General features: G+C 38.3%; 1 protein-coding gene across 10 annotated transcripts in view; it reads right to left on the bottom strand.

The window, feature by feature from the left end:
* Positions 1-21,366, bottom strand: part of THADA (THADA armadillo repeat containing) — a 313,009-nt gene that overhangs the window by 278,396 nt on the left and 13,247 nt on the right. For 9 of the 10 annotated variants that reach the window (XR_003794967.1, XR_003794966.1, XR_003794968.1 and 6 more), the window contains 8 exons: positions 17,515-17,696; positions 14,236-14,330; positions 12,370-12,590; positions 10,419-11,116; positions 8,635-8,786; positions 7,542-7,697; positions 6,718-6,840; positions 1,080-1,203 (listed from right to left, as the gene is read on the bottom strand). Coding sequence is in view for 7 of the 10 variants with exons in the window: in XM_029232473.1 (XP_029088306.1) it covers positions 1,080-1,203; positions 6,718-6,840; positions 7,542-7,697; positions 8,635-8,786; positions 10,419-11,116; positions 12,370-12,590; positions 14,236-14,330; positions 17,515-17,696 (1,751 nt within the window). In the remaining 3 variants the exon portion in view is untranslated. Of the gene's footprint in view, positions 1-1,079; positions 1,204-6,717; positions 6,841-7,541; positions 7,698-8,634; positions 8,787-10,418; positions 11,117-12,369; positions 12,591-14,235; positions 14,331-17,514; positions 17,697-21,366 lie in introns of those variants that run through there. The other variant, XM_029232479.1, reaches the window with a different exon arrangement.

Genomic DNA, 21,366 nt, shown 5'->3' with positions numbered 1-21,366 from the left:
CTATAAAGTTTCCTGGTCCTTTGGCCATTCCCTCCAAAAGAGCAGTACATTTTCCTGTTTGTCCACCGTCAAGCAAGACTGAGCACAAACAAGAAATCATCATTAAAATACACATACATTCATGTATGGAGATAAAAAGAATCATTTCTTGTCAGAAAGGAAAATAAGGGCTTCCCTGGTGGTGCAGTGGTTGGGAATCCGCCTGCCAATGCAGGGGACACGGGTTCGAGCCCTGGTCCGGGAAGAACCCACATGCTGCGGAGCAGCTGAGCCCTGTGCGCCACAACTACTGAGCCTGTGCTCTAGAGCCCGCGAGCCACAATTGCTGAAGCCCGTGCATCTGGAGCCTGTGCTCCGCAGCGGGAGAGGCCACTGCAATGAGGGGCCCATGCAGTGCAGTGAAGAGTAGCCACCGCTCGCGGCAACTAGGGAAAGCCTGTGTGCATTAATGAAGACACAACACAGCCAAAAATAAATAAATAAATAAAAATTTTAAAAACCTTAAAAAAAAAAGGAAAATAAAACAACGCAAAGAAAGAAGTTAAATATTCATCCTGTTGAGTACCCCACAGAGGAGATACAAAGGGTATGATTAAACCAGAATGCCTGGAAATGACATCCTTATATTGTCTTTCCAAAACCAGATTCAGACTTATGAAACAGACAGCATATAAGGGAAACCACATTTTAACCACAGAGACTCACTGAGGAATGTTATACATAAGAGAAACTATTATTATTTTAATTTTTTAAACTTAGAGAACAGATTGGGCACTATCCTAAAATAGCAACATACAAATTAGGGGAATGAGGGCAGCAACTCATCTCATAATAAGCATAATCCATGAAAACTCTAGTTTCGGGTCAGCAAATAACAATCACTGTAAAGTTTCTCTCCCTTATGCCCCTTACTGGCAAATTGAATTATGTCCAAATAAGAATTATATAATGAGACTTACACCTTCGATAAGAATCTAAACAAAAGACAACAAACCTGAAACTTCAAGTAAAACAAAATATTGAAAAAGTATGTTTTGCAAGAAAACAAATACTTTCCCCAAACATGACTGAAAACTTACCTTCTGGCACAGGAAAAACTTCAGCTATGGAGCCTAAAATGGTTAAAGCTGAAAATCTAGTTGGGTAGGAAGAGCCAGGAAATAATGCTTCAAAAAGACTGTTGCAAATGGATGACATGAAATTCTAAAAAAAAAAAATTACAGTAAATATAATTGAGCTGACTCACAATAGCTTATCTTGAAAGTATCACTACTATTACTCTGAAGAGTGATATTTTTTCTAATTTAGAGAGAAAAGATTTTTTAAAACAATATTAGTTGTTCACTTTGCTTGACAATTCAGATTGGCACCCTTGACCATGAGCTCATGACTTCAGTGAACCCTATCTTTGTAGAGTCAACAAGAAGTACAGAAGAAAACGAAAACACTAATTTAAAGAGATATGTGTGCCCCCATGTTCACTGCAGCATTATTTACAACAGTCAAGATATAGAAACAACGTAAGTGTCCAAGGATGGATAAACAGATAAATAAATCAGACAGAAAAAGACAAAGACTTAATGATCTTTTATATAGAATTAAAAACAAAAACCAACCTCATAAATACAGAGAACAGACTGGTGGCTGCCAGGGGTCGGGTGGGGGAGGATTTGGAAAAATGGGTGAATAGAGTCAAAAGATACAAACTTCCAGATATAAAATAAAATAAATAGGCCATGAGCTGTAATGTATAGTAAAGTGACTATAGTTAATACTACTACATTGTATATTTGAAAGTTGCTAAGAAAAAAAACTTTTTCTAACTTTGTATGGTGACAAATGTTAACTAGACTTAATGTGGTAATCATGTCCCAATATATACAAATGTCTAACCACTGTGTTGTACACCTGAAACTATTATGTCAATTATACCTGATTTAAGTTAAAAAAACAACAACAACAACAAAAAGTACAATTCTAAATGTAGTCCAGACGAGAAAAAACATTTTTCTGGTGAAAACATGATCCATTCTGCCCTGACTTGTGTTAAAGTTGTATGAATATTGATTTTCTTCACCAGAAGCATTCAGGCATCAAAGGTATATATACTTTTTTTTTAAGTTTTAAAATGACCAAAGACATATCCAATATATACTACTTGATACATTTGATAAATACTTGGTATCTAGCTATAATGACATATTTCATGACAAAGATCTAGCTATTCCACTGTCTTCTATCTGCCTCTCTGAGACTCCTATTCTACCTTTCTGTTTATACAAATGATTAGAAATGAAAACTTTTAGTAAAATGCAATAAAAAAAGCAATGTGGGAAATAGTTTATCCAGGATAAAGTCTTCTTCCTCTAATTAAAAAAAATAATAATAATTTCTCCATAAGACCAAAGGAAAAACATATAAGGAAAAGCTGTGATTCTCAAGCCTCTCATACACTGCTACGCCCTGACAACATATATTTGTAACTAAGCAGCATATAAGCAGCCCTAGTCCCAACCATCTTTAGATAGGATTCCTGCATTCATTTCCTTGGTTAAGGACATACAATCTTGGGGATTTATCCTGTAGGCCCTTACAAGCCCTAAGTAAGAGTTTACTAGTTTATTAATTCTATTAATTAATAGGGTTTCAAAGGAATAGGGTAGTTATTGAAAATATCCTAGTTAAACTAGTGTTAATTATAAATGAGTAGTATAGTATTCACATTAAATGGCAACAAGTTCATCCTTTAGGATTTATCTTATCCTAACTGCACTGTCAATTGTATTTTCAGATATAGTTGTTCTTTCCCTCAACCAGACTGTAACCACAATGGAGGCAGGAACCACAATTTAGACATTTATGTCCTGAACACACTGTACTACACACATAGTAAGGGCTCAATATATGCTCTAGTCCCTTTTAATGTCCCTTGGTGGGGATTCCAGATACCATGGCCTAGCATTCAAAGCTCTCTGCTACCCATCCCCAAATTGATTTTCTAACTCATTTCCCATTATTCAATTCCTCTGTCCGGGGACTTCCCTGGTGGTACAGTGGTTAAGAATCTGTCTTCCAATGCAGGGGACACGAGTTCGATCCCTCACTGGGGAACTAAGATCCCACATGCCGTGGAACTCGCATGCTGCAACAACTGAGCCCGAGTGCTCTAGAGCCCACGTGCCACAACTAGAGAGATCGTGTACTCTAGAGCCCACATACCACAACGAGAGAGAAGCCTGCACGCCGCAAGAAAGAGCCTGTGCACTGCAACGAAAGATCCTGCATGCCGCAACTAAGACCTGACACAGCCAAATAAATAAACAAATACTTTTAAAAAAAAACAAAGAGTTAAAAAAAAAAAAGGACTCTGTGCTTCCAATGCAAGGGGCATGGGTTTGATCCCTGTTTGGGGGACTAAGATCCCACATACTGTGGGGCGTGGCCAAAAAAAAAATCCTCTGTCCCTCAAGTATCTTATATGTCATTCATACTAGTGAATTCACCATTCTCCAAATTTTCCCTGTACTCTCTTACCTCCAAGCCTTCCCTCAAGCTGGTACTAGGGAAGAAACTATTCCGATTTGGTTGTCCAGAGCAGATATAGATTGTAGTCAGGCTCTACCACTTCCTGGCTGAGGACCCTTGGATAGTTTGCTCATTCAACTTTTCCAAGCTTCACTTATCTCACTTGTTAAGTGAGGATAATAATGCCTATCTCACAGTTTCGTTATTAAAGATTAAAGGAGAACACGGATCTAAAGCATTTTATACTTGAAAGTACTCTAGCTAACATATTTTTAAGTACTCTATTATACTAGAGTATGAAATAACCTCCTTCACTAGACTAGAAGACACCTTTTCCCACTCATAGCCTGCTCTTCTCCCAGCACTTAGTCTGTTGACTGGCACTGAGTCCACCACACACCGCACACGACACCCACTATTCTAATGACGATGATACAACAGTTCCGAAGTTGCAACCTCCAAAAGCCACAAGAGCCTACAGGTGGGAGAAAATATCAGAACTATGAGACTGACTCAGATCAAGACTCTAAAGGACTAGTTTTCAAAAAATATATATTCATAAGCAAAACGAAGAAACCACGCATACATGAAAATTCAGAATGTCACACCACAAAATCAGTTTTGTGTTTCTAAGTACCTAATTGAGATTTCACAAATGTCATTTTATCCCCTGCAAAAAGAAGCAAGGTGTTTCTGAGATCATCTAGCAATGATCTAAAAAGGGCTAAAACATAACTGTTACACACACACAGTAAATGCTCTATACTCTAGTTACTTTTAATGATGCCCAGGAAGGCTTTTTAGAGTGATCTAGAGTTTGCAAAGAACATTTCTTGTTTAATCCTCAAAACCAACCTTTTCAGAGAGGTTACTCATCCCACTTATAGCTAAGTACACTCATGAAAGTAAGCCAAGTAGTCAGTGGCAGAATTGTTACTAATCATGTCCTTCAAGTTTAGGTTGTGACTTTCTCATCTTTTGTTGTTGAGATTTTACGAAGATGAAGCTGATTTCAGCCTTTGTACAGGAATGTTCTTCTTTAGATGATTTTTAACCTTTAGTAGGTAGTAAGTATAGCATGGTTCCAATATATCACCTATTATACTTGTTTCCCTAAATGAAATAAAATAGATGAGCTCTGTCCTCTATCTGGGCGTTAGGAGAAAATAAGCATCTGCTTCCGAGAGGAAAGATTTGGAGAAAGAAACCAGTGAAAGCTCATTCTGTTCCGTTGGGACAGAAATTGAAGGTTGTCGAGCTGAGCGCTGGCCCAGACTGGAGCTGCTATAACTGGGGATCCATCCATGACATGAACCTGGTGCCCTGAAATCCAGTCCTATTCTTCAAGTTCACTCCAAAAAACAGGATAGAGAGGAAGCTCTGTAACTGGACCATGGGCCAGGAGTCACAAACATCAAGCTACTGTGAAATCATGTTAGATGAAAGGGGAAACACACTCAGATGCAGCAGTCATCTACCCCGGGGAAGTGTGGAGGAATCAGGGCTGCCAATTACCTTTTTTTAAAGTACTAAATTCATCTGGCTCACATAAGCTGTAAAACATCGAGGTTAGCTCATTAATGTTATTCTATTTTTTTTAACATCTTTATTGGAATATAATTGCTTTACAATAGTGTGTTAGTTTCTGCTGTATAACAAAGTGAATCAGCTATACATATACATATATCCCCATATCTCCTTGCTCTTGTGTCTCCCTCCCACCCTCCCTATCCCACCCCTCTAGGTGGTCACAAAGCACCGAGCTGATCTCCCTATGCTATGCTTCCCACTAGCTATCTATTTTACAATTGATAGTGTATGTATGTCCATGCCACTCTCTCACTTTGTCCCAGCTTACCCTTCCCCCTCCCCGTGTCCTCTAGTCCATTCTCTATGTCCGAGTCTTTATTCCTGTCCAGTCCCTACCTTCTTCAGAACAATTTTTAATTTTTTTAGATTCCATATATATATGTGTGTTAGCATATGGTACTTGTTTTGTCTCTTTCTGACTTACTTCATTCTGTATGACAGTCTCTAGGTCCATCCGATACCTCATTACAAATAACTCAATTTCGTTTCTTTTTATGGCTGAGTAATATTCCATTGTATATATGTGCCACATCTTCTTCACCCATTCATATGTTGATGGACACTTAGGTTGCTTCCACGTCCTGGCTATTGTAAATAGAGCTGCAATGAACATTGTGGTACATGACTCTTTTCGAATTAGGGTTTTCTCAGGGTATATGCCCAGTAGTGGGATTGCTGGGTCATATGGTAGTTCTATTTTTAGTTTGTTAAAGGAAACTCCATACTGTTCTCCATAGTGGCTGTATCAATTTACATTCCCACCAACAGTGCAAAAGGGTTCTCTTTTCTCCACACCTTCTCCAGCATTTATTGTTTGTAGATTTTTTGATGATGGCCATTCTGACTGGTGTGAGGTGATACCTCATTGTAGTTTTGATTTGCATTTCTCTAATGATTAGTGATGTTGAGCATCCTTTCATGTGTTTGTTGGCAGTCTGTATATCTTCTTTGGAGAAATGTCTATTTAGGTTGTCTGCCCGTTTTTGGATTGGGTCGTTTGTTCTTTTGATATTGAGCTGCATGAGCTGCTTGTAAATTTTGGAGATTAATCCTTTGTCAGTTGCTTCATTTGCAAATATTTTCTCCCATTCTGAGGGTTGTCTTTTCGTCTTGTTTATGGTTTCCTTTGCTGTGCAAAAGCTTTTGAGTTTCATTCGGTCCCATTTGTTTATTTTTGTTTTTATTTCCATTTCTCTAGGAGGTGGGTCAAAAAGGATCTTGCTGTGATTTATGTCAGAGTGTTCTGCCTATGTTTTCCCCTAAGAGTTTTACAGTGTCTGGCCTTACATTTAGGTCTTTAATCCATTTTGAGTTTATTTTTGTGTATGGTGTTAGGGAGTGTTCTAATTTCATTCTTTTACATGTAGCTGTCCAGTTTTCCCAGAATGTTATTCTATAACAGACTTCAAGTCCAGCACTGGTTCCGCAACTCAGGCTACCTTAAGAGAAGTTCCAAAGCACTAGAAGGAATATGTAAAACCCAGCTTGAAGGAAAAAAGCACAGAAATACTATTCACCAAGAGTATTTACTTCTCTTTAATGTTTATTCAAAATTGTTTTAGGTTTCTTAAAAATCTGTATATCTAGGAATTTATCACCTACCTTATATTGCTGTAAAGATACAGAAGGGTGCTGTCTGGTTAACTCATTCTCTGGTTCATGTTTGGATTTACTTTGTTCCAGTTTATAAAGTACCTGAGAACTTTCCTGTATCCTACAAAACAACTTTGAGAAGAAGAAAAATGAAGCATACATAAGCCACATTAACCTTAAACATCAGCTTAAAAGGCAAAGGAAGAACTTTCTAAATTCTTTAGACTAAAATGTCAGGCAAGGGGAATACTGATTTTTAAACTCAACAGAAAATTAACCTTTACATTTTAAAAACCAAAAACCAAATATTACTGCAAATCAGAATCCACAGTCATAAAGCCACAGTTCTATTTCCTTTAGGTCAGCATGAACCTAAAGATGATATACTCACTTCTACTCTCTACCCACTCTTCACCCTAGAAGTGTATCAGGTGATTAATTCAAGCTGAATTATTCAATAATGACTATTTCCTGAGGCACTTACAGGAACAATAAAAATACAAAGACATCCTTCCTCCTCTTACTAAAGTTTTCTTAAAATACCTTATACCCTGAAAACTCCAGTGCTAGATTTTTTTTTTTTCCTTTCAAAAAAAGAGTTCAAGGCTGACTTATTACACCAAAGTGAAAGGACTTTTCACTCTGGATTTTAACCCCAAATATGAACTTTATGGAATCACAGAACAAAGCGTTCACAGAAGGGCCATGAAGAGCTGTGGTACTCCAATCCCATGACCCTTATTCCCACACTCTCCTCGGATCTGGGCTCTTTTTAAAAATAATTCCAGAGCAAAGTTCACCACTTTCCTACACTTTCTGAGGAGAAATTTTACCTTTTTAAGAAGAGAACAAATCTGTTGCCGCACTCCTGGAGACTGACTGTTAAGATTGTATGTGATAAAGAACTGAATGCACTCCATTTCTTCTGTGGAAACAATTTCTGTGCTTCGATTACTTTCACAAAGCAAGCCTAACGTATCGATCCGTACCTAAAATACACCAAGCAATAAAATGTTAATTTTTCAATGAAATAAGCAAAGCCTAAACCACTTGACGGGTTTAATTATTTACACAGGCTACCAAAGGTGGGGGGGGGGGAGGGAAGGTAAATCTCAGTTTACCCATGTGTACTTCAGAAAGGTTCCATAATCCCAAAGTTCCTGTGGTTATTTCCTATAAAATTATTTTATTAAATGTGTAAATTGGGTATTTTATTAAAGTCAAAAATCTTAGAGATTCTTATTCCACAGTAATGCTCAACTTCATTCTTTTTTCTCAGTGAACCACTCTGCCCCAGGACCACATCATCTCACTCTCCAATTACTGTCTTGAACATCTCACTGGTTTCTTTTTGCTCCCACTCTGGAAACTCATCTCTGTTTCCATTCATGCCACTTCCTGGCTAAAGGCAGAGTGGCTCTGCTTCCCAGTTACCAACTGGATAAAATCTGAAGTCTTCAACCAAGCATTGGAGGCTTCCATAAAATGGACAAAATACTCCACTCCTGCCAAACGATGTCTTTAGTCACCCTTCAGCCCTTGTTTACTGTGTCCTTCCATTTTGAGTAAGCGCCAGTGCTTCCCCTCCTCAGATCACATTTATCACTTTCCTACTCAACCACCATCTATACTCAGATCAATCTCTTCTTCTAAGCTTCCCCAGTCTTTATGCATAAAGGTACACTTGTATCTGCATTGTCTTCTAAGAGTTTCCAGTTGTCTTAGGCAGGTTTCCTTATTCTCTCAACTAAACTTTAAGCAGCCTGAGCACAAAGTCTATACTCTTCCCTTTCTATTCATCCTTCTTATGGAGCCCTTAAAACAGTGCTGGGCATAATGTAGGGGCTTCTATATCGCACTGTTAAATGAATAAATGAATCAGGGATCTACCGCATGTATGAATTCCCAGTTATTTTGTTTACTTACTTGGCAGTGCTGATGAATTAAGCCTTGCTTTATTCTTGCACTGGACACAAGGTCCCTCCAGGCATCAGTTGCAGACTGAAGATGTCCATGAGCTCTAGCTGTTCGTAGACAAGCCATCAAAGCTCCCAGAGCCCCTCTGCTGTCATAAGACCCTAAGGATGGAAAAGATTACTCTTGGCTCAAAACACAGTAACAAAGACCACCACTGTGCTATTTAAAAACTACAAAATTCACGTTTCCAGTTAACATTTCAAGAAACAAAAATCATATTTTAAGCTAAATTCTAACATGAATTAGTGTTTCTATTATAAAATCATTATTTAAAAGGATTTAATAGTTCTTAAATCAATAATTTCAGTAAGCATAATCCACTTATTGTTAACTTAAAAAAATCATAATTTTTGGCTAATATTTTTACCTTTCCCTTGACAGTTAGAAAATAGACCATCAAGTCAATCAGGAAAAAAATCAAGTGAAGAAATATTTATCTTTTTTTTTTTTTTTTTTTGTGGTTCGCGGGCCTCTCACTGCTGTGGCCTCTCCCGTTGCGGAGCACAGGCTCCGGACGCGCAGGCTCAGAGGCCATGGCTCACGGACCCAGCCGCTCCGCGGCACGTGGGATCTTCCTGGACCGGGGTATGAACGCGTGTCACCTGCATTGGCAGGCAGACTCTCAACCACTGCGCCACCAGGGAAGCCCATGAAGCAATATTTAAAACAATAAAAATAACTAAAATGACTTTCAGCCGAAAATAGGAAAAACACTTCAGTGGCTAAAGACCATTATTTCTCTAAAAACAAACACTGAACCTCTCTGCATATTTTGGAGTTACTGTTTCTTCTTAGCAAAGGAGATAAAAGGGGGATCACAAAGAACCTGACGCTTTCAGAGGCCAGGACATCAGCCGTTACTAAGGGGACAGGGAGCTCTGGCTCACAGGACACCTTGGTTTAAAATAAAGACTGCCTAGCTTCAGAACAGATTCACGGATCCTCAGCTTTAGACGGCTTCTCAAAAATGCAAGGATGATTATTGTTAAAAATTATAAATAAGGCTCATTTTTGTGTACAGGAATCAAATTTTCCAGCTATCTCATGGTATTCTTTGAAGGATTGAAAGATTTTAACTTAAATTTTAGTTAGAAATACTCTTAAAATGTGGCGTAGGGTACCATATTCCTGCTTTGTTAAACAGAATATGATAATTTTAAGATTTACATGAGGAGTCAGGATCATCGTTTTACATCTTAATTACTAAATTATGCTTCAATGCAGTGATTCTTTCAAGGTTACTGAGTTTCAGTGGGATGTTTATGCTTATTCTAAATGACCAGAGAGAGCTGTTTCCTGGGGTCATGCTTCTAAATTTTTTATCTCTTTCCCAGAGACAAATACTTGCTACTGCCAATTTACCTGTCTTTAACCTTGCCTAAAACAATTTTTAATTACTATTTCAATCACTTGAATAAGTAAATTATATAAAACACACAAACGTTTACTCCAGTCTGACAACCAAATAATAAAAACTTGGTAAAATGAATTAAAACCTAGTAATAAAGGGAACCTCATAATCATAACTGGGATCAATCCTTAGCCTGTAGAAATGACTTCAGCCAAAAAACTCTATTCAGCTAGGTACAGGAACATTTGTTTCAATCCAAAATTTCTGTATTTAATATCCTCCTTTACTATTAACAGAAATGATAATATTTAAATTTGCCTAGGTACCTAAACTTAAGCATCCTAACTAGAAATTACTAAAACAAAAAAATTCATTTTCTTACCAGTTTTAGCATCAGCAGAAGTCTGAAGAATCTTTACCATGTAGCTTAAGCTTTCAGGGTTGCAATTCAATAATTTTGGCAAGTAATAATCAATCACGTAAGATTTTTGATCCAGATTTCCTTCACACAGTATAAACAGGAGAGGAGAAACCCAAGTCTCATGCCACTTGTCAATCCAAGTGCTGTCAACAGCCTGGGATTTCAAACAACTCTTATGACTTTTAAACATGGTTTCCAAGAGGTCACTTGCATAAGGCACCAAGGACTGGTCCCCCATCACCTCTAAGATTTGCGATGGAATAGTTTTAGCTAATGCCAAAATATGTTCAATTCCTATGTAATCTACTAAACAACAAAGGCATGTGTACTTTCCTTTACTATGCCATTCCAATCGCAGAAGACTCTCAGTCAGTTGAAAAATGAAACCATCAGCAGCCAAATCTGAACCTGACTCTTCCAGGGCAAGCTGGTGCATTTGGAGAATATTTCTGAATATGGTTTTGGTTTGGTGTCTCAAAGCATCCAATGGATGTTCCCAGTGGGTATAGACATATTCCAAAAGTCTCCTAACCACGTCTGAATTCCCATTCAGACGGTCCTTTAGGCTTGGGGAACTTGATTCAAGGACTTGTATAGCTGAATTAGTCCAAGATGCCAAAATTCTAGACAGAAACATTTCCAGAGTTGACTCCTTGATCCTGAAGAAAAATGAGTCATATTATTTTATACTGACTAGTAAAAGGAATTTCATTTTATAATCACTCAGACTTTAAAAATATCAATACAAAATATAAAGAATGATCAGAAAATTGAATCATTATTAAATTTACAACAAAAAATTACAAAGCCAAAACATCTCAAATTTGCATATGAATCTTTCCATTTCGTAAAAACTAATCCATAAAAAGACACAGGGAAACTTTTGCAGGTGATGGAAATGTTCATTATTTTGACTGAGATGCATCTTTCACAGGTGTTTTAAAATATACTGAGGGGCTAGGGAATATTAGTGGGAATGGGGCTTCTTTCTGGGGTAATGAAAATATTCTAAAGTTGACTGTGGTGACAGCTGCACAACCCTGTAAATATACATACTAAAAAAAAACTGAACTACATGCTTTAAATAGGTGAATTATATGGTATGTAAATTATATCTCAATAAACTATATGAAGAATAATTTTTAAATTACTTTAAAATATGCACAACTTATATCAAAAAAACACAAACTACAATCCAGTGAAGTCAGAAGACCTCATTACATTTCTGGCTTAGGTGCTTAAAAGCAATATGCTATTAGGTAAGCATTTACTTTTCTAAGCTTCACTTTACCCATTCAACAGATTAGATTTCCTATCCTATCTATCAGACATATGAGGATCACACTGAACTACCTATGCTTAAGTTATTCGTAAACTCTAAAGCATTATATGTATAGAAGTGTTTATAATTTTTTTTAAATGCTTGCATTATCTAATGCAAAACTGAATGTTAAAATTAATTTTACAAGTGTTCGCTACAGGTTAACCTGCACCAATAATTTCTCTCTCTCTCTCCCATCATCCCATCTTCTCCTGTTCTACTTTCATACCCACCTCATTCCCTACACATAGCTCCCTTCTAATTTAAGATTATCCTGACCACTTTTTTTTTTTTTTTTTTTTGTGGTACGCAGGCCTCTCACTGTTGTGGCCTCTCCCATTGCGGGGCACAGGCTCTGGACGCGCAGGCTCAGCGGCCACGGCTCACGGGCCCAGCCGCTCTGCGGCATGTGGGATCTTCCCGGACCGGGGCACGAACCCGTGTCCCCTGCATCGGCAGGCGGACTCCCAACCACTGCGCCACCAGGGAAGCCCTATCCTGACCACTTTTCATTGAATTACTAAGTAAGCCAGCTCAGCTGCCATCTTTTAAATGTCTGACAAGCAAAGCAAAATATGAGACAAAACTCACTGTGAACTCAAGGTGAACAGAACACGCACAGTATCCAAGAGCAGGGCCTCCCCACTGGGGCCCATCCTCCCATCCTGCCAATCCAACATGGTGAGCGTCCCCTGACACAGGAATAAGAGAGCTGACTGGGAGACATCAGCACAACAAAGGCTCCTGCAGCAGTTCAAAAGCCACTCGGGGATGCTGGTGTGGTCCACTGAACGGAGGAGCAAACTACTAATCTGGAAAAATATGACAGAGCTGATACACATAAAGCCTCTAAAACTTTCCAGATATCCCAAAATATAAATCCAAAATTCTCTTTCCCCTGAAATGTCCTAGGAAAAACACTGAATCTAAAGGTGAAAAACCCACAAGTGTTAAAATTATTATATCAAAGAGGAAAAAAATTGAATCTAAATACATGAACCATTTTGCTGGTTTGAATGTACTGGGAGAGCACAACACATTGCCACCTGCAGGTGGATGAGATTATTAACTAATGCTTTTTTAGAGGTGATTTGAGAAATTAAAATTTTTAACTTTATCCAATGATAATTACTTTGTGTGAGCTCATAAAACAGTATACATCTGTTTTGTATAAAGCCATTTTGCTCTTAGTAAAGAACTAAAATAAGTTCCTAGGTAAAACAGTAAGGAACAAAAAAACTGCTAGTACTGAATACAAGAACTGTATTATCAACTTACACCTTCCATACAATCAAATTCCCTGAACAATTGATTCTAGTACAATATTTGGGTTATTCTTAATAAAAATAACATTTATCAAAAAGTTATTACTGTATATATCTATACATTAATCTCTAATTTTAATAACACAAATATCTTTTACGATACTGAGAGATGGAACTGAACAAAACACTAGAAAAAAACAAGGATATACACCCCAAAATGTTGATAATGATTATCTTTGTGAGACAGATTTACAGGTGACTATTATTGTCTTCTGCTTTATCCAAATTTTTGGAAGTCACTTATTATAAGGGAAAAAGGTTACCAGAAAGATTCTGACTATGCAAAAAACTTTTTTAAATTCACTTCTTTAAAAAAACTTTTTCTAATTAATTAATTTATTTTTGGTTGCGTTGGGTCTTCGTTGCTGCGTGCAGGCTTTCTCTAGTTGCGACGAGCGGGGGCTACTGTTCGCTGTGGTACGCAGTCTTCTCATTACAGTGGCTTCTCTTGTTGCACAGAATGGGCTCTAGACGCATGGGCTTCAGTAGTTGTGGCACGAGGGCTCAGTAATTGTGGCTTGCAGGCTCTGGCGCACGGCTTAGTTGCTCCACAGCATGTGGGATCTTCCCGAACCAGGGATCGAACCCGTGCCCCCTGCATTGGCAGGCGGATTCTTAACCACTGCGCCACCAGGAAGTCCCTAAAAATATTTTTTAAAACATGTGTTGGGACTTCCCTGGTGGTCCAGTGGTTGAGACGTTGCCTTCCAATGCAGGGGGTGTGGGTTTGATCCCTGGTTGGGAGCTGGGATCTGCATGTCTCGAGGCCAAAAAACCAAAAAAACATAGAACAGAAGCAGTATTGTGGCAAATTCAATAAAGACTTTAAAAAATGGTCCATATCTAAAAAATCTTAAAAAGAAAAATGTGTCTGGGCTTCCCTGGTGGCGCAGTGGCTGAGAGTCCGCCTGCCGATGCAGGGGACACGGGTTCGTGCCCCGGTCCGGGAAGATCCCACGTGCCGCGGAGCGGCTGGGCCTGTGAGCCATGCCTGCTGAGCCTGCGCGTCTGGAGCCTGTGCTCCGCAATGGGAGAGGCCACAATAGTGAGAGGCCTGCGTACCGTAAGAAAAAAAAAGAAAAACGTGTCTAACTATCAATAAAGTACAATTCTAAAAAGGAGATGGACTTACCAAATCAGGAATCTTTTCAGGTGGATGAAACATAGCCTTAATAAAAAGAATAACAGCTAATCCAGATGTACTCTGAATCGTCTGTAAGAGGTCATCTATTTGGTAAAAAAGTAGAAAGCATGTATTAAATGGTGATGGATACTGTGGTAGAGTAGAAAGAGCAGATGTCGTGGGGTCAGACAGTCCTGGGTGCAATTTCTAGCTTGACCACTTCCTAGGTGGATAGGCCTTTATTAAGTTATTTAACTTCCCAGGGATTCAGCTTTCTCTTCTGTAAAATGGGAAAAATATAACTCCTACCTGACACAGTTGTTGTAAGGTTGAAATTAATGAACATAAAGGCTTTTATGCCCAGCACACAAATAATCAATGTAATTCCTTCCTTTCTCCTCTAACATCCACTCTCTCTTCCTCTCCATCTACTCCCTCCCAGCACATCTAGCAGCAATACCTCCTATTCCCTCCCTTCCACTGATGCCTCTGCATCCCAATCCCCATGATACATTACTTTTTCTTAAAGTGACTTCAGGGCTTGTGTAAAGAGCCCATATCAGTGCTAATTACAAACTTTGCTCTCACTGGCACTGTACCCAATGTAACCAAACAATCCTGGCTTAGTATCTTCTTTTTGTTTTCTATTAGCCTCTGGTTTGTGAGAAAGTAAACAAAATAATACAATGAATTATTCACTTTGGGGTAAGAATTATGAATACCTACTATAAGCTATCTTCCAAAAATCTATTCTGCGCTTTATCCCTGTTAACGAACTGTGACTCTGGGAGATCCACGTGCCCAGCCAAAGACACGATACCTGTTTCCTCAATCTTCCTTGCAACTAAAGGTACCATATGAGGATTCAGGCCGATGGGATGTAAGCAGAAATCTTTTGGCTATTTTTGTTCTTCCAGATTAAAGGTAAAGATGCAACTGGTCTTCCTTCCTGCCCTGAACACAGACAGGGGGTCTGGAGACAGAGCAGTCATATAGTAACCACTAAACAACAAACATATGGATGAAAGCCAACATGCTGAAGACGGCAAAGCAGAAGAGCAGAAATGTTTGGGTCCCAGACTGCCTACAGTAGTTCTGGATCACCTGCCTCTGAATTTATCCTTATGTGGGGAGGCACATTTAATTAAATCCCTGAAGTTCAGCTTTCTGTTACTTACAGCTAAGCACTTTACTGATACATGAAGCTTTAAAATCCTAGGGAAGAACAGCATTGATTAGGGGCCATCAACTTTTCAGAAATGAGGTTGCCTCACATTAAATTCATGTCTTCTCTGCATTTCACTGAAGTCTTTTTTTTTTAGATTTATAAATTCCTCTTTTAAAATGTAAATATCCTCTGCAAACATGTCTGTAAATTATGCCTTAATAAAAGGAACTTTATCTTCCTTTTAATACTTATCTGAGATCCTAGGCAAAGGAAGGAAGGCAGGAAGGAAGGAATAAAGAGAGGGGGAGACAGAGAGAGAGAGAAAGGAAAGAAGGCAGGAAGGCAGGAAGGAAGGAAGGAAGGAAGGAAGGAAAAGAGAGGAAAGAAAAGAAATACTAATGAGACAATATAGTTAGGACTCTCACTAGTTACCAGGGTTAAGAACATATAAACAATGAGATACTATTTTTTTCCCTTCAGCCTAGCAAAATCAGAGTCAGTTACTGTTTTTTTACAAGCAAGAGCTCTGAACAGATCCTATTAATGTTTTTTTAATTAAGTTAATATTCATACATACATTACCATATAGAATAGGAGGTAAAGAGTGAAAAGGTAATACAGCTTTTTATGTAGATACTTATATGTTTAGTATAACATTTTTGCTAATCTTATTGTAATATAAAACACAGATACAGAAAACATCCAAAGCAAATGTATAGCTTAATGAATTATTAGAAGGTTAACACCCTTGTACCCACCATCCAAGGCAAGAAATAGAGCTTGGCCACCCAGCCCAGAGGGCTCATCCACATGCCTCACCCCAATCACAAGCTCCTCTCTCACCCTGAGTAAGCATTATCCTGACTTTCACAGTAATGACTGCCTTATTATTTTTAAATAGTTTCATTAATCAAATGTGCATCCCTAGACACTATAGTCTCGCCCATTTAAAATTTTTTTGATATGTCCTTTAATCTACAGGTGCCCCTTCCGTCCTTTTTATTATAATTTCTGTTGAAGAACTCTGTCCTTTTAACCTGCAGAGTTTCCCATGATCTGGATGTTTACTCCTAGTGTGGTTCAACACTTTCTTCTGTCCTCTGTAATTCCTGCAAAATGGCAGGTGACCTAGACACGGGGTCAGTCTCAAGTTCAGTTCCTCTGGGAAGACTACAAGTGGTAAAAGCAAGACTCAAAAGTAAGAGGCACATGTTGTCTGGTTGTCTGTTTCTGTAATGTTAGCAGTTGTTGTTGCCTAATGCCTACCTCAAGTCACTGGGGGTAACAAAATGGTGATATTCTAATTCAAGCATTTCATTTTAACTCCTTAGTTGAAACACTTTTATATAAGACACTTCCTCTCCTTGATAAGCCTGTAGATTGCCTCACATTTGTCTGTTTACAAAGTAAACCTTACATCCAGGGGAACAAAGAGCAACCACCACCAGCAGAAGACTTTGCAGAACCCTCTAATTTTGTGCATTGTGAAGTTTTTCAATGCATGTATGAAAATGTAGAAAGATGTAAAAGAAATAAATTAGGAGAGACTACTTGGTGCTGTACTGCCACTCCTACTGTATTTTTACACTTTTTGGCAGCATTAAATATTTTTACTAAATAGACAAAAAAAAAAAAAAAAAAGGCACTTCCTCTCATTACCTACTTGGTTTCGTGGTGGTACAGTTCATATGGATAGAAGCAACATGAGATATAAGGAGGAATAATGACCAGCCCCACAATGACCACCGTCATTATCTGAAGGTAACACCTGCTGCTAAGGAGAAATGCATGGGTTACACTAATCTTTCCAGATCGTACCTCCAAATTTGGAAATTTCTCAAGAACTTTCTTTTGCTTTTTAAAGTCTGTGGCTTTTCAACCCTAAGATTGTTGGGTTTTCTTCTTTGTATACAATACATACATGCACACACACATACACACATTTAGAACAGTCCTTCAATGTTATCCCTTGTTGAACTGTAATCCAGAACCTTTCGCCACTTTGAGGGGCTGGGGGAGAGGAAGTTCTATATTTCAGTTAAGTATCAAATATTTCATACCATTAGTAGCAAAGTGATTGACACTCAGTTGTAACCATCATTTGTATGTCTTATACTTACCATCGCTTAAAAACTTGGTAAAGATACTCAGCAATCCACACATACTTTGCCATGTAGGAGAACTCTTCAAATGAAGTCTCTGGAAACCTTGTACTTTCTGTACTAACATCACTGAAACTCTAATGCCTACCAACAAGTCATTCATCAACTGAGTTTGAACAATATGATTTCCAGCCAATTTTCTACAACAAAGAAAAGAAATTATTACAAAAGAAAAGTCAAATTAAAATGTCACCTTTTCTATCTCTCTCCAAAATAATCCCTCAATCAAAGGGCCAAAATCAATTTTAGATTATAATCAACATTTATGCCTCTCTCTTCCATTCCCATAAATATTCCAGTTATGCAGACATTTATTGCAAACTTCCAACACTCTTAACTCACCTCAAAATTTTCCCATTTTCTCAGCTAATGACTAACCTCACTTCTTCTTTTTAGAGTAAAAATAACGAATCAGGAATAAATGGTACAGTCACTGTGGAAAACAGTATGGAGTTTCCCAAGCAAACTAAAAATAGAATTACCATATGATCCAGCAATCCCACTCCTGGGCATTTATCCAGACAAAACTATAATTCAAAAAGATACATGCACCCATATGTTCATTGCAGCACTACTCACAATAGCCAAGACGTGAAAACATCCTAAATGTCCACCGACAGATGAATGGATAAAGAACATGTGGTACATATATATATAACGGACTACTACTCAGCCATAAAAAAAGAACAAAATGCCATTTGCAGCAACATGGATGCAACTAGAGATTATCATACTAAGTGAAGGAAGTCAGAAAGAGAAAGACAAATACATATGCTATCACTTACATGTAGAATCTAAAATATGACACGAATGAACGTATCCATGAAACAGAAACAGAATCACAGACATAGAGAAAAGACTGGTGGCTGCCAAGCGGGGACGGGGAGTGGAGGAGGGATGGATTGGGAGTTTGGCATTAGCAGATACAAACTGGTATACACAGAAGGGATAAACAACAGGTCCTACTGTATAGCACAGGGAACTATATTCGATATCCTATGATAAACCATAATAGAAAAGAATATGAAAAAGAATGTGTATATACATAGGTATAACTGAGTCACCTTGCTGTGCAGCAGTAATTAACACAACGTTGTAAATCAACTATACTTCAATTAAAAAGAAAAAAGAATAAATGACATAATTTCTAAATCTGAACACTCCCTAACCTTGTAACTTCCTTGATCCGGCTTCCAAGATGCCAGGCGCCCTTAGGTTTTTCTCCTACTTCACTATTGTTGAGCCTTCTCAGACACCTTGGCTAGTTCATCTTCTTCTCCCTTATGTCTTTACGTGAGCTCACCGCAACCCAGTCTTTACTTCTTCTGTCCACCTAATTCATTCCCTTGATGCTGAGCTCATCTAGCTCATAAGCTTAAAATTATAGTCTATATGCTGACAACTCCCCAATTTTCATCTCCAGCCCAGACTTCTTTTTCCAATTCCAGGCTTGTGTGTGCAACTTCCTACTCAACATCTTCACCTGGATGTCTGACAGACATCTCAAACTACGTGAACTTATCCACAACTCCACACCAGCTCCACCTGCTAGAATCTCTATCCTACAAAAACTTGGCAGTCATCCTTGACTCTTCTCTCACTCGTCCCATCTGTAAGAAAATCCTGTTGGTTCTACCTTCAAAATGTATCTAGAATCAGACCACCTCCACTGCTACTCCTGGCCTGAGCCACTCTCATCTCTCCCTTGCATTACTATTACTGCAATAGCCTCCTCCCAGCTTCTATCCTTGCTCTTCTCAGTCTATTCTCAACATAGCAGAACACAAGAGCAATGATAATATTAAAACAAAAGTCAGGGAAGACAGTTTGGGGGCTCGCTCCTCAAAAAGTTAAACATAGAATTACTATATGATCCAGCAATTCTACTCCTAAGTATATACCCAAAGGAACTGACAGTAGAGACTCAAGCAGATACTGGTATACCAATGTTTATGGCAGCATTATTCACATTAGCCAGAAGGCAGAAACAACCCAAATGTCCATCAACAGATGAATGGATAAACAGAATGTGGCCTATATATAAAATGGAATATTCTGCCATTAAAAGGAGTGAAACTGACACATGCTACAACATAGATTAACCCTTAAAACATTATAAGTAAAATAATACAGACACAAAAGGACAAACATTGTATTCCACTTATTTGAGTTTATCTAGAACATGCAAATTCAAAGAGACATAAAGTAGAATAGAGGTTACCAGGGGTTGTGGGTAAAACGACAATATATAAAAGGACAGTGAATTTTCTTTTGGATGCATTGAATTTGAGGCACCCTGTAAAACAACCAGGAGACAACCGCTACATGAGTCTACCACTCAAGGAAAAGATCTAACTTGGAGTGATGCCTGGGAATCCTAAGTATAGAGATGGTAGCTGACACCAAAGAAGTGGATGATATAAAGCAGTCAGAACAAACAGAATGAAAAGGACAGAACTCATATTTAAGAGATGAGCAGAGGAAGAAGAGCCTAGAAGGAAACAGAGAAGGAGCTCCTGGTAAGGTAAAAGGAGACTTGGGTTAATGATGGCACAAAGATATTACTTCTACTCTCCCCCAGAACCTCCCTAAACCAACAACCAAGGGATTTAAAACGTAAAAAGACATAAATACACTAGGGCAACAAAAGACAATAATACTAAAATTTTAGGAGCAGATGGACAAGTGATAACTGACTTAGCAGAATCAAGAAAGGTGAATCCTAAGTCAGAGAACAAGCCCAGAGCAACCCGATTTGCAGCCCCCAAAGACTAAGAAATTGTTGGCACCAGTTGCTCCTTGATGTGGAGCTAAATGTAGGCATGAAAACAGGAAGAGTGGCTATGCTCTGAGAATGACAACTGTGGATCATACCTCCAAGCTAGTAAACAACTGTTTTACCTCCAGAGAAGGTAAAAAGTGTCTGGACAGGAAGACAACACACACACATAAAGCAATGATACCATATTGCAAACAGGAGAATTAGGAAAATATATGCACAATAAATGCTAAATGCCAAGATCTCAGCTTTCTTCCCTCACTCAGCAACCAGAATATTAAGCCAATGGTTTGAAAGATTCTTCCATGGCAAATCTACTACCCATGCAAAAAGGCCTAAAGATACTGGCATCAAGCGTTCCCCCAAAGAAACAGCCCAGCTAGACTAGCCTACAATAAAGCCTGCAATCAGCCCCAACCATACGTACAGAGATCCAAGTCAACTCTCTGTGCTCCAATCTTAAATAAGTGCTCAGCCAAGGATCACCAGACTTCCAAGGAAAGCTTCTAGCAACAAATACAGTGACCAAAACCAGCAAACAGAAAAAAAGCAGGTTGGAAGAAATAGAGACCCATGTAAAGATAAGAAAACTTAAAAAAAAAACCTTACTATTAATATCCTCAGAGAGATAACAGAGCATATTTCATCCACAAAATAAAAACAGGATGCTATGAAAAAGGAACACTCCAGTACAGGAAAAAGCTCTTCCCTTTCTCATTTATTCTCATAATAATTTATTTGATCTTTTAAAATTAAATATTAAACCTCAAGAAAATAAATTTAAATAATTACATCTAATATTAATGGAGAGGGATGGAAAGGAGCACATTCTGGACCCTTCTTAAAAATTTCCTTTGTGGGGACTTCCCTGGCAGTCCAGTGGTTAAGACTGTGCTTCCACTGCAGGGGGCATGGGTTCAATCCCTGGTTGGGGAACTAAGATCCCGCAAGGTGCATGGCGCAGCCAAATAAAAAAAAGCAAGCAATACAATTTCCTTTGTACAAACACAATGCACAACTGCAAGTGTACA

Source organism: Monodon monoceros, unplaced genomic scaffold (assembly GCF_005190385.1).
Source record: "Monodon monoceros isolate NGI ecotype Baffin Bay Population unplaced genomic scaffold, NGI_Narwhal_1 Super_Scaffold_19, whole genome shotgun sequence".
NCBI lineage: Eukaryota > Metazoa > Chordata > Mammalia > Artiodactyla > Monodontidae > Monodon > Monodon monoceros.
Note: the sequence above shows the minus strand (reverse complement) of the source record. Positions and strands in the feature narration are given on the sequence as shown.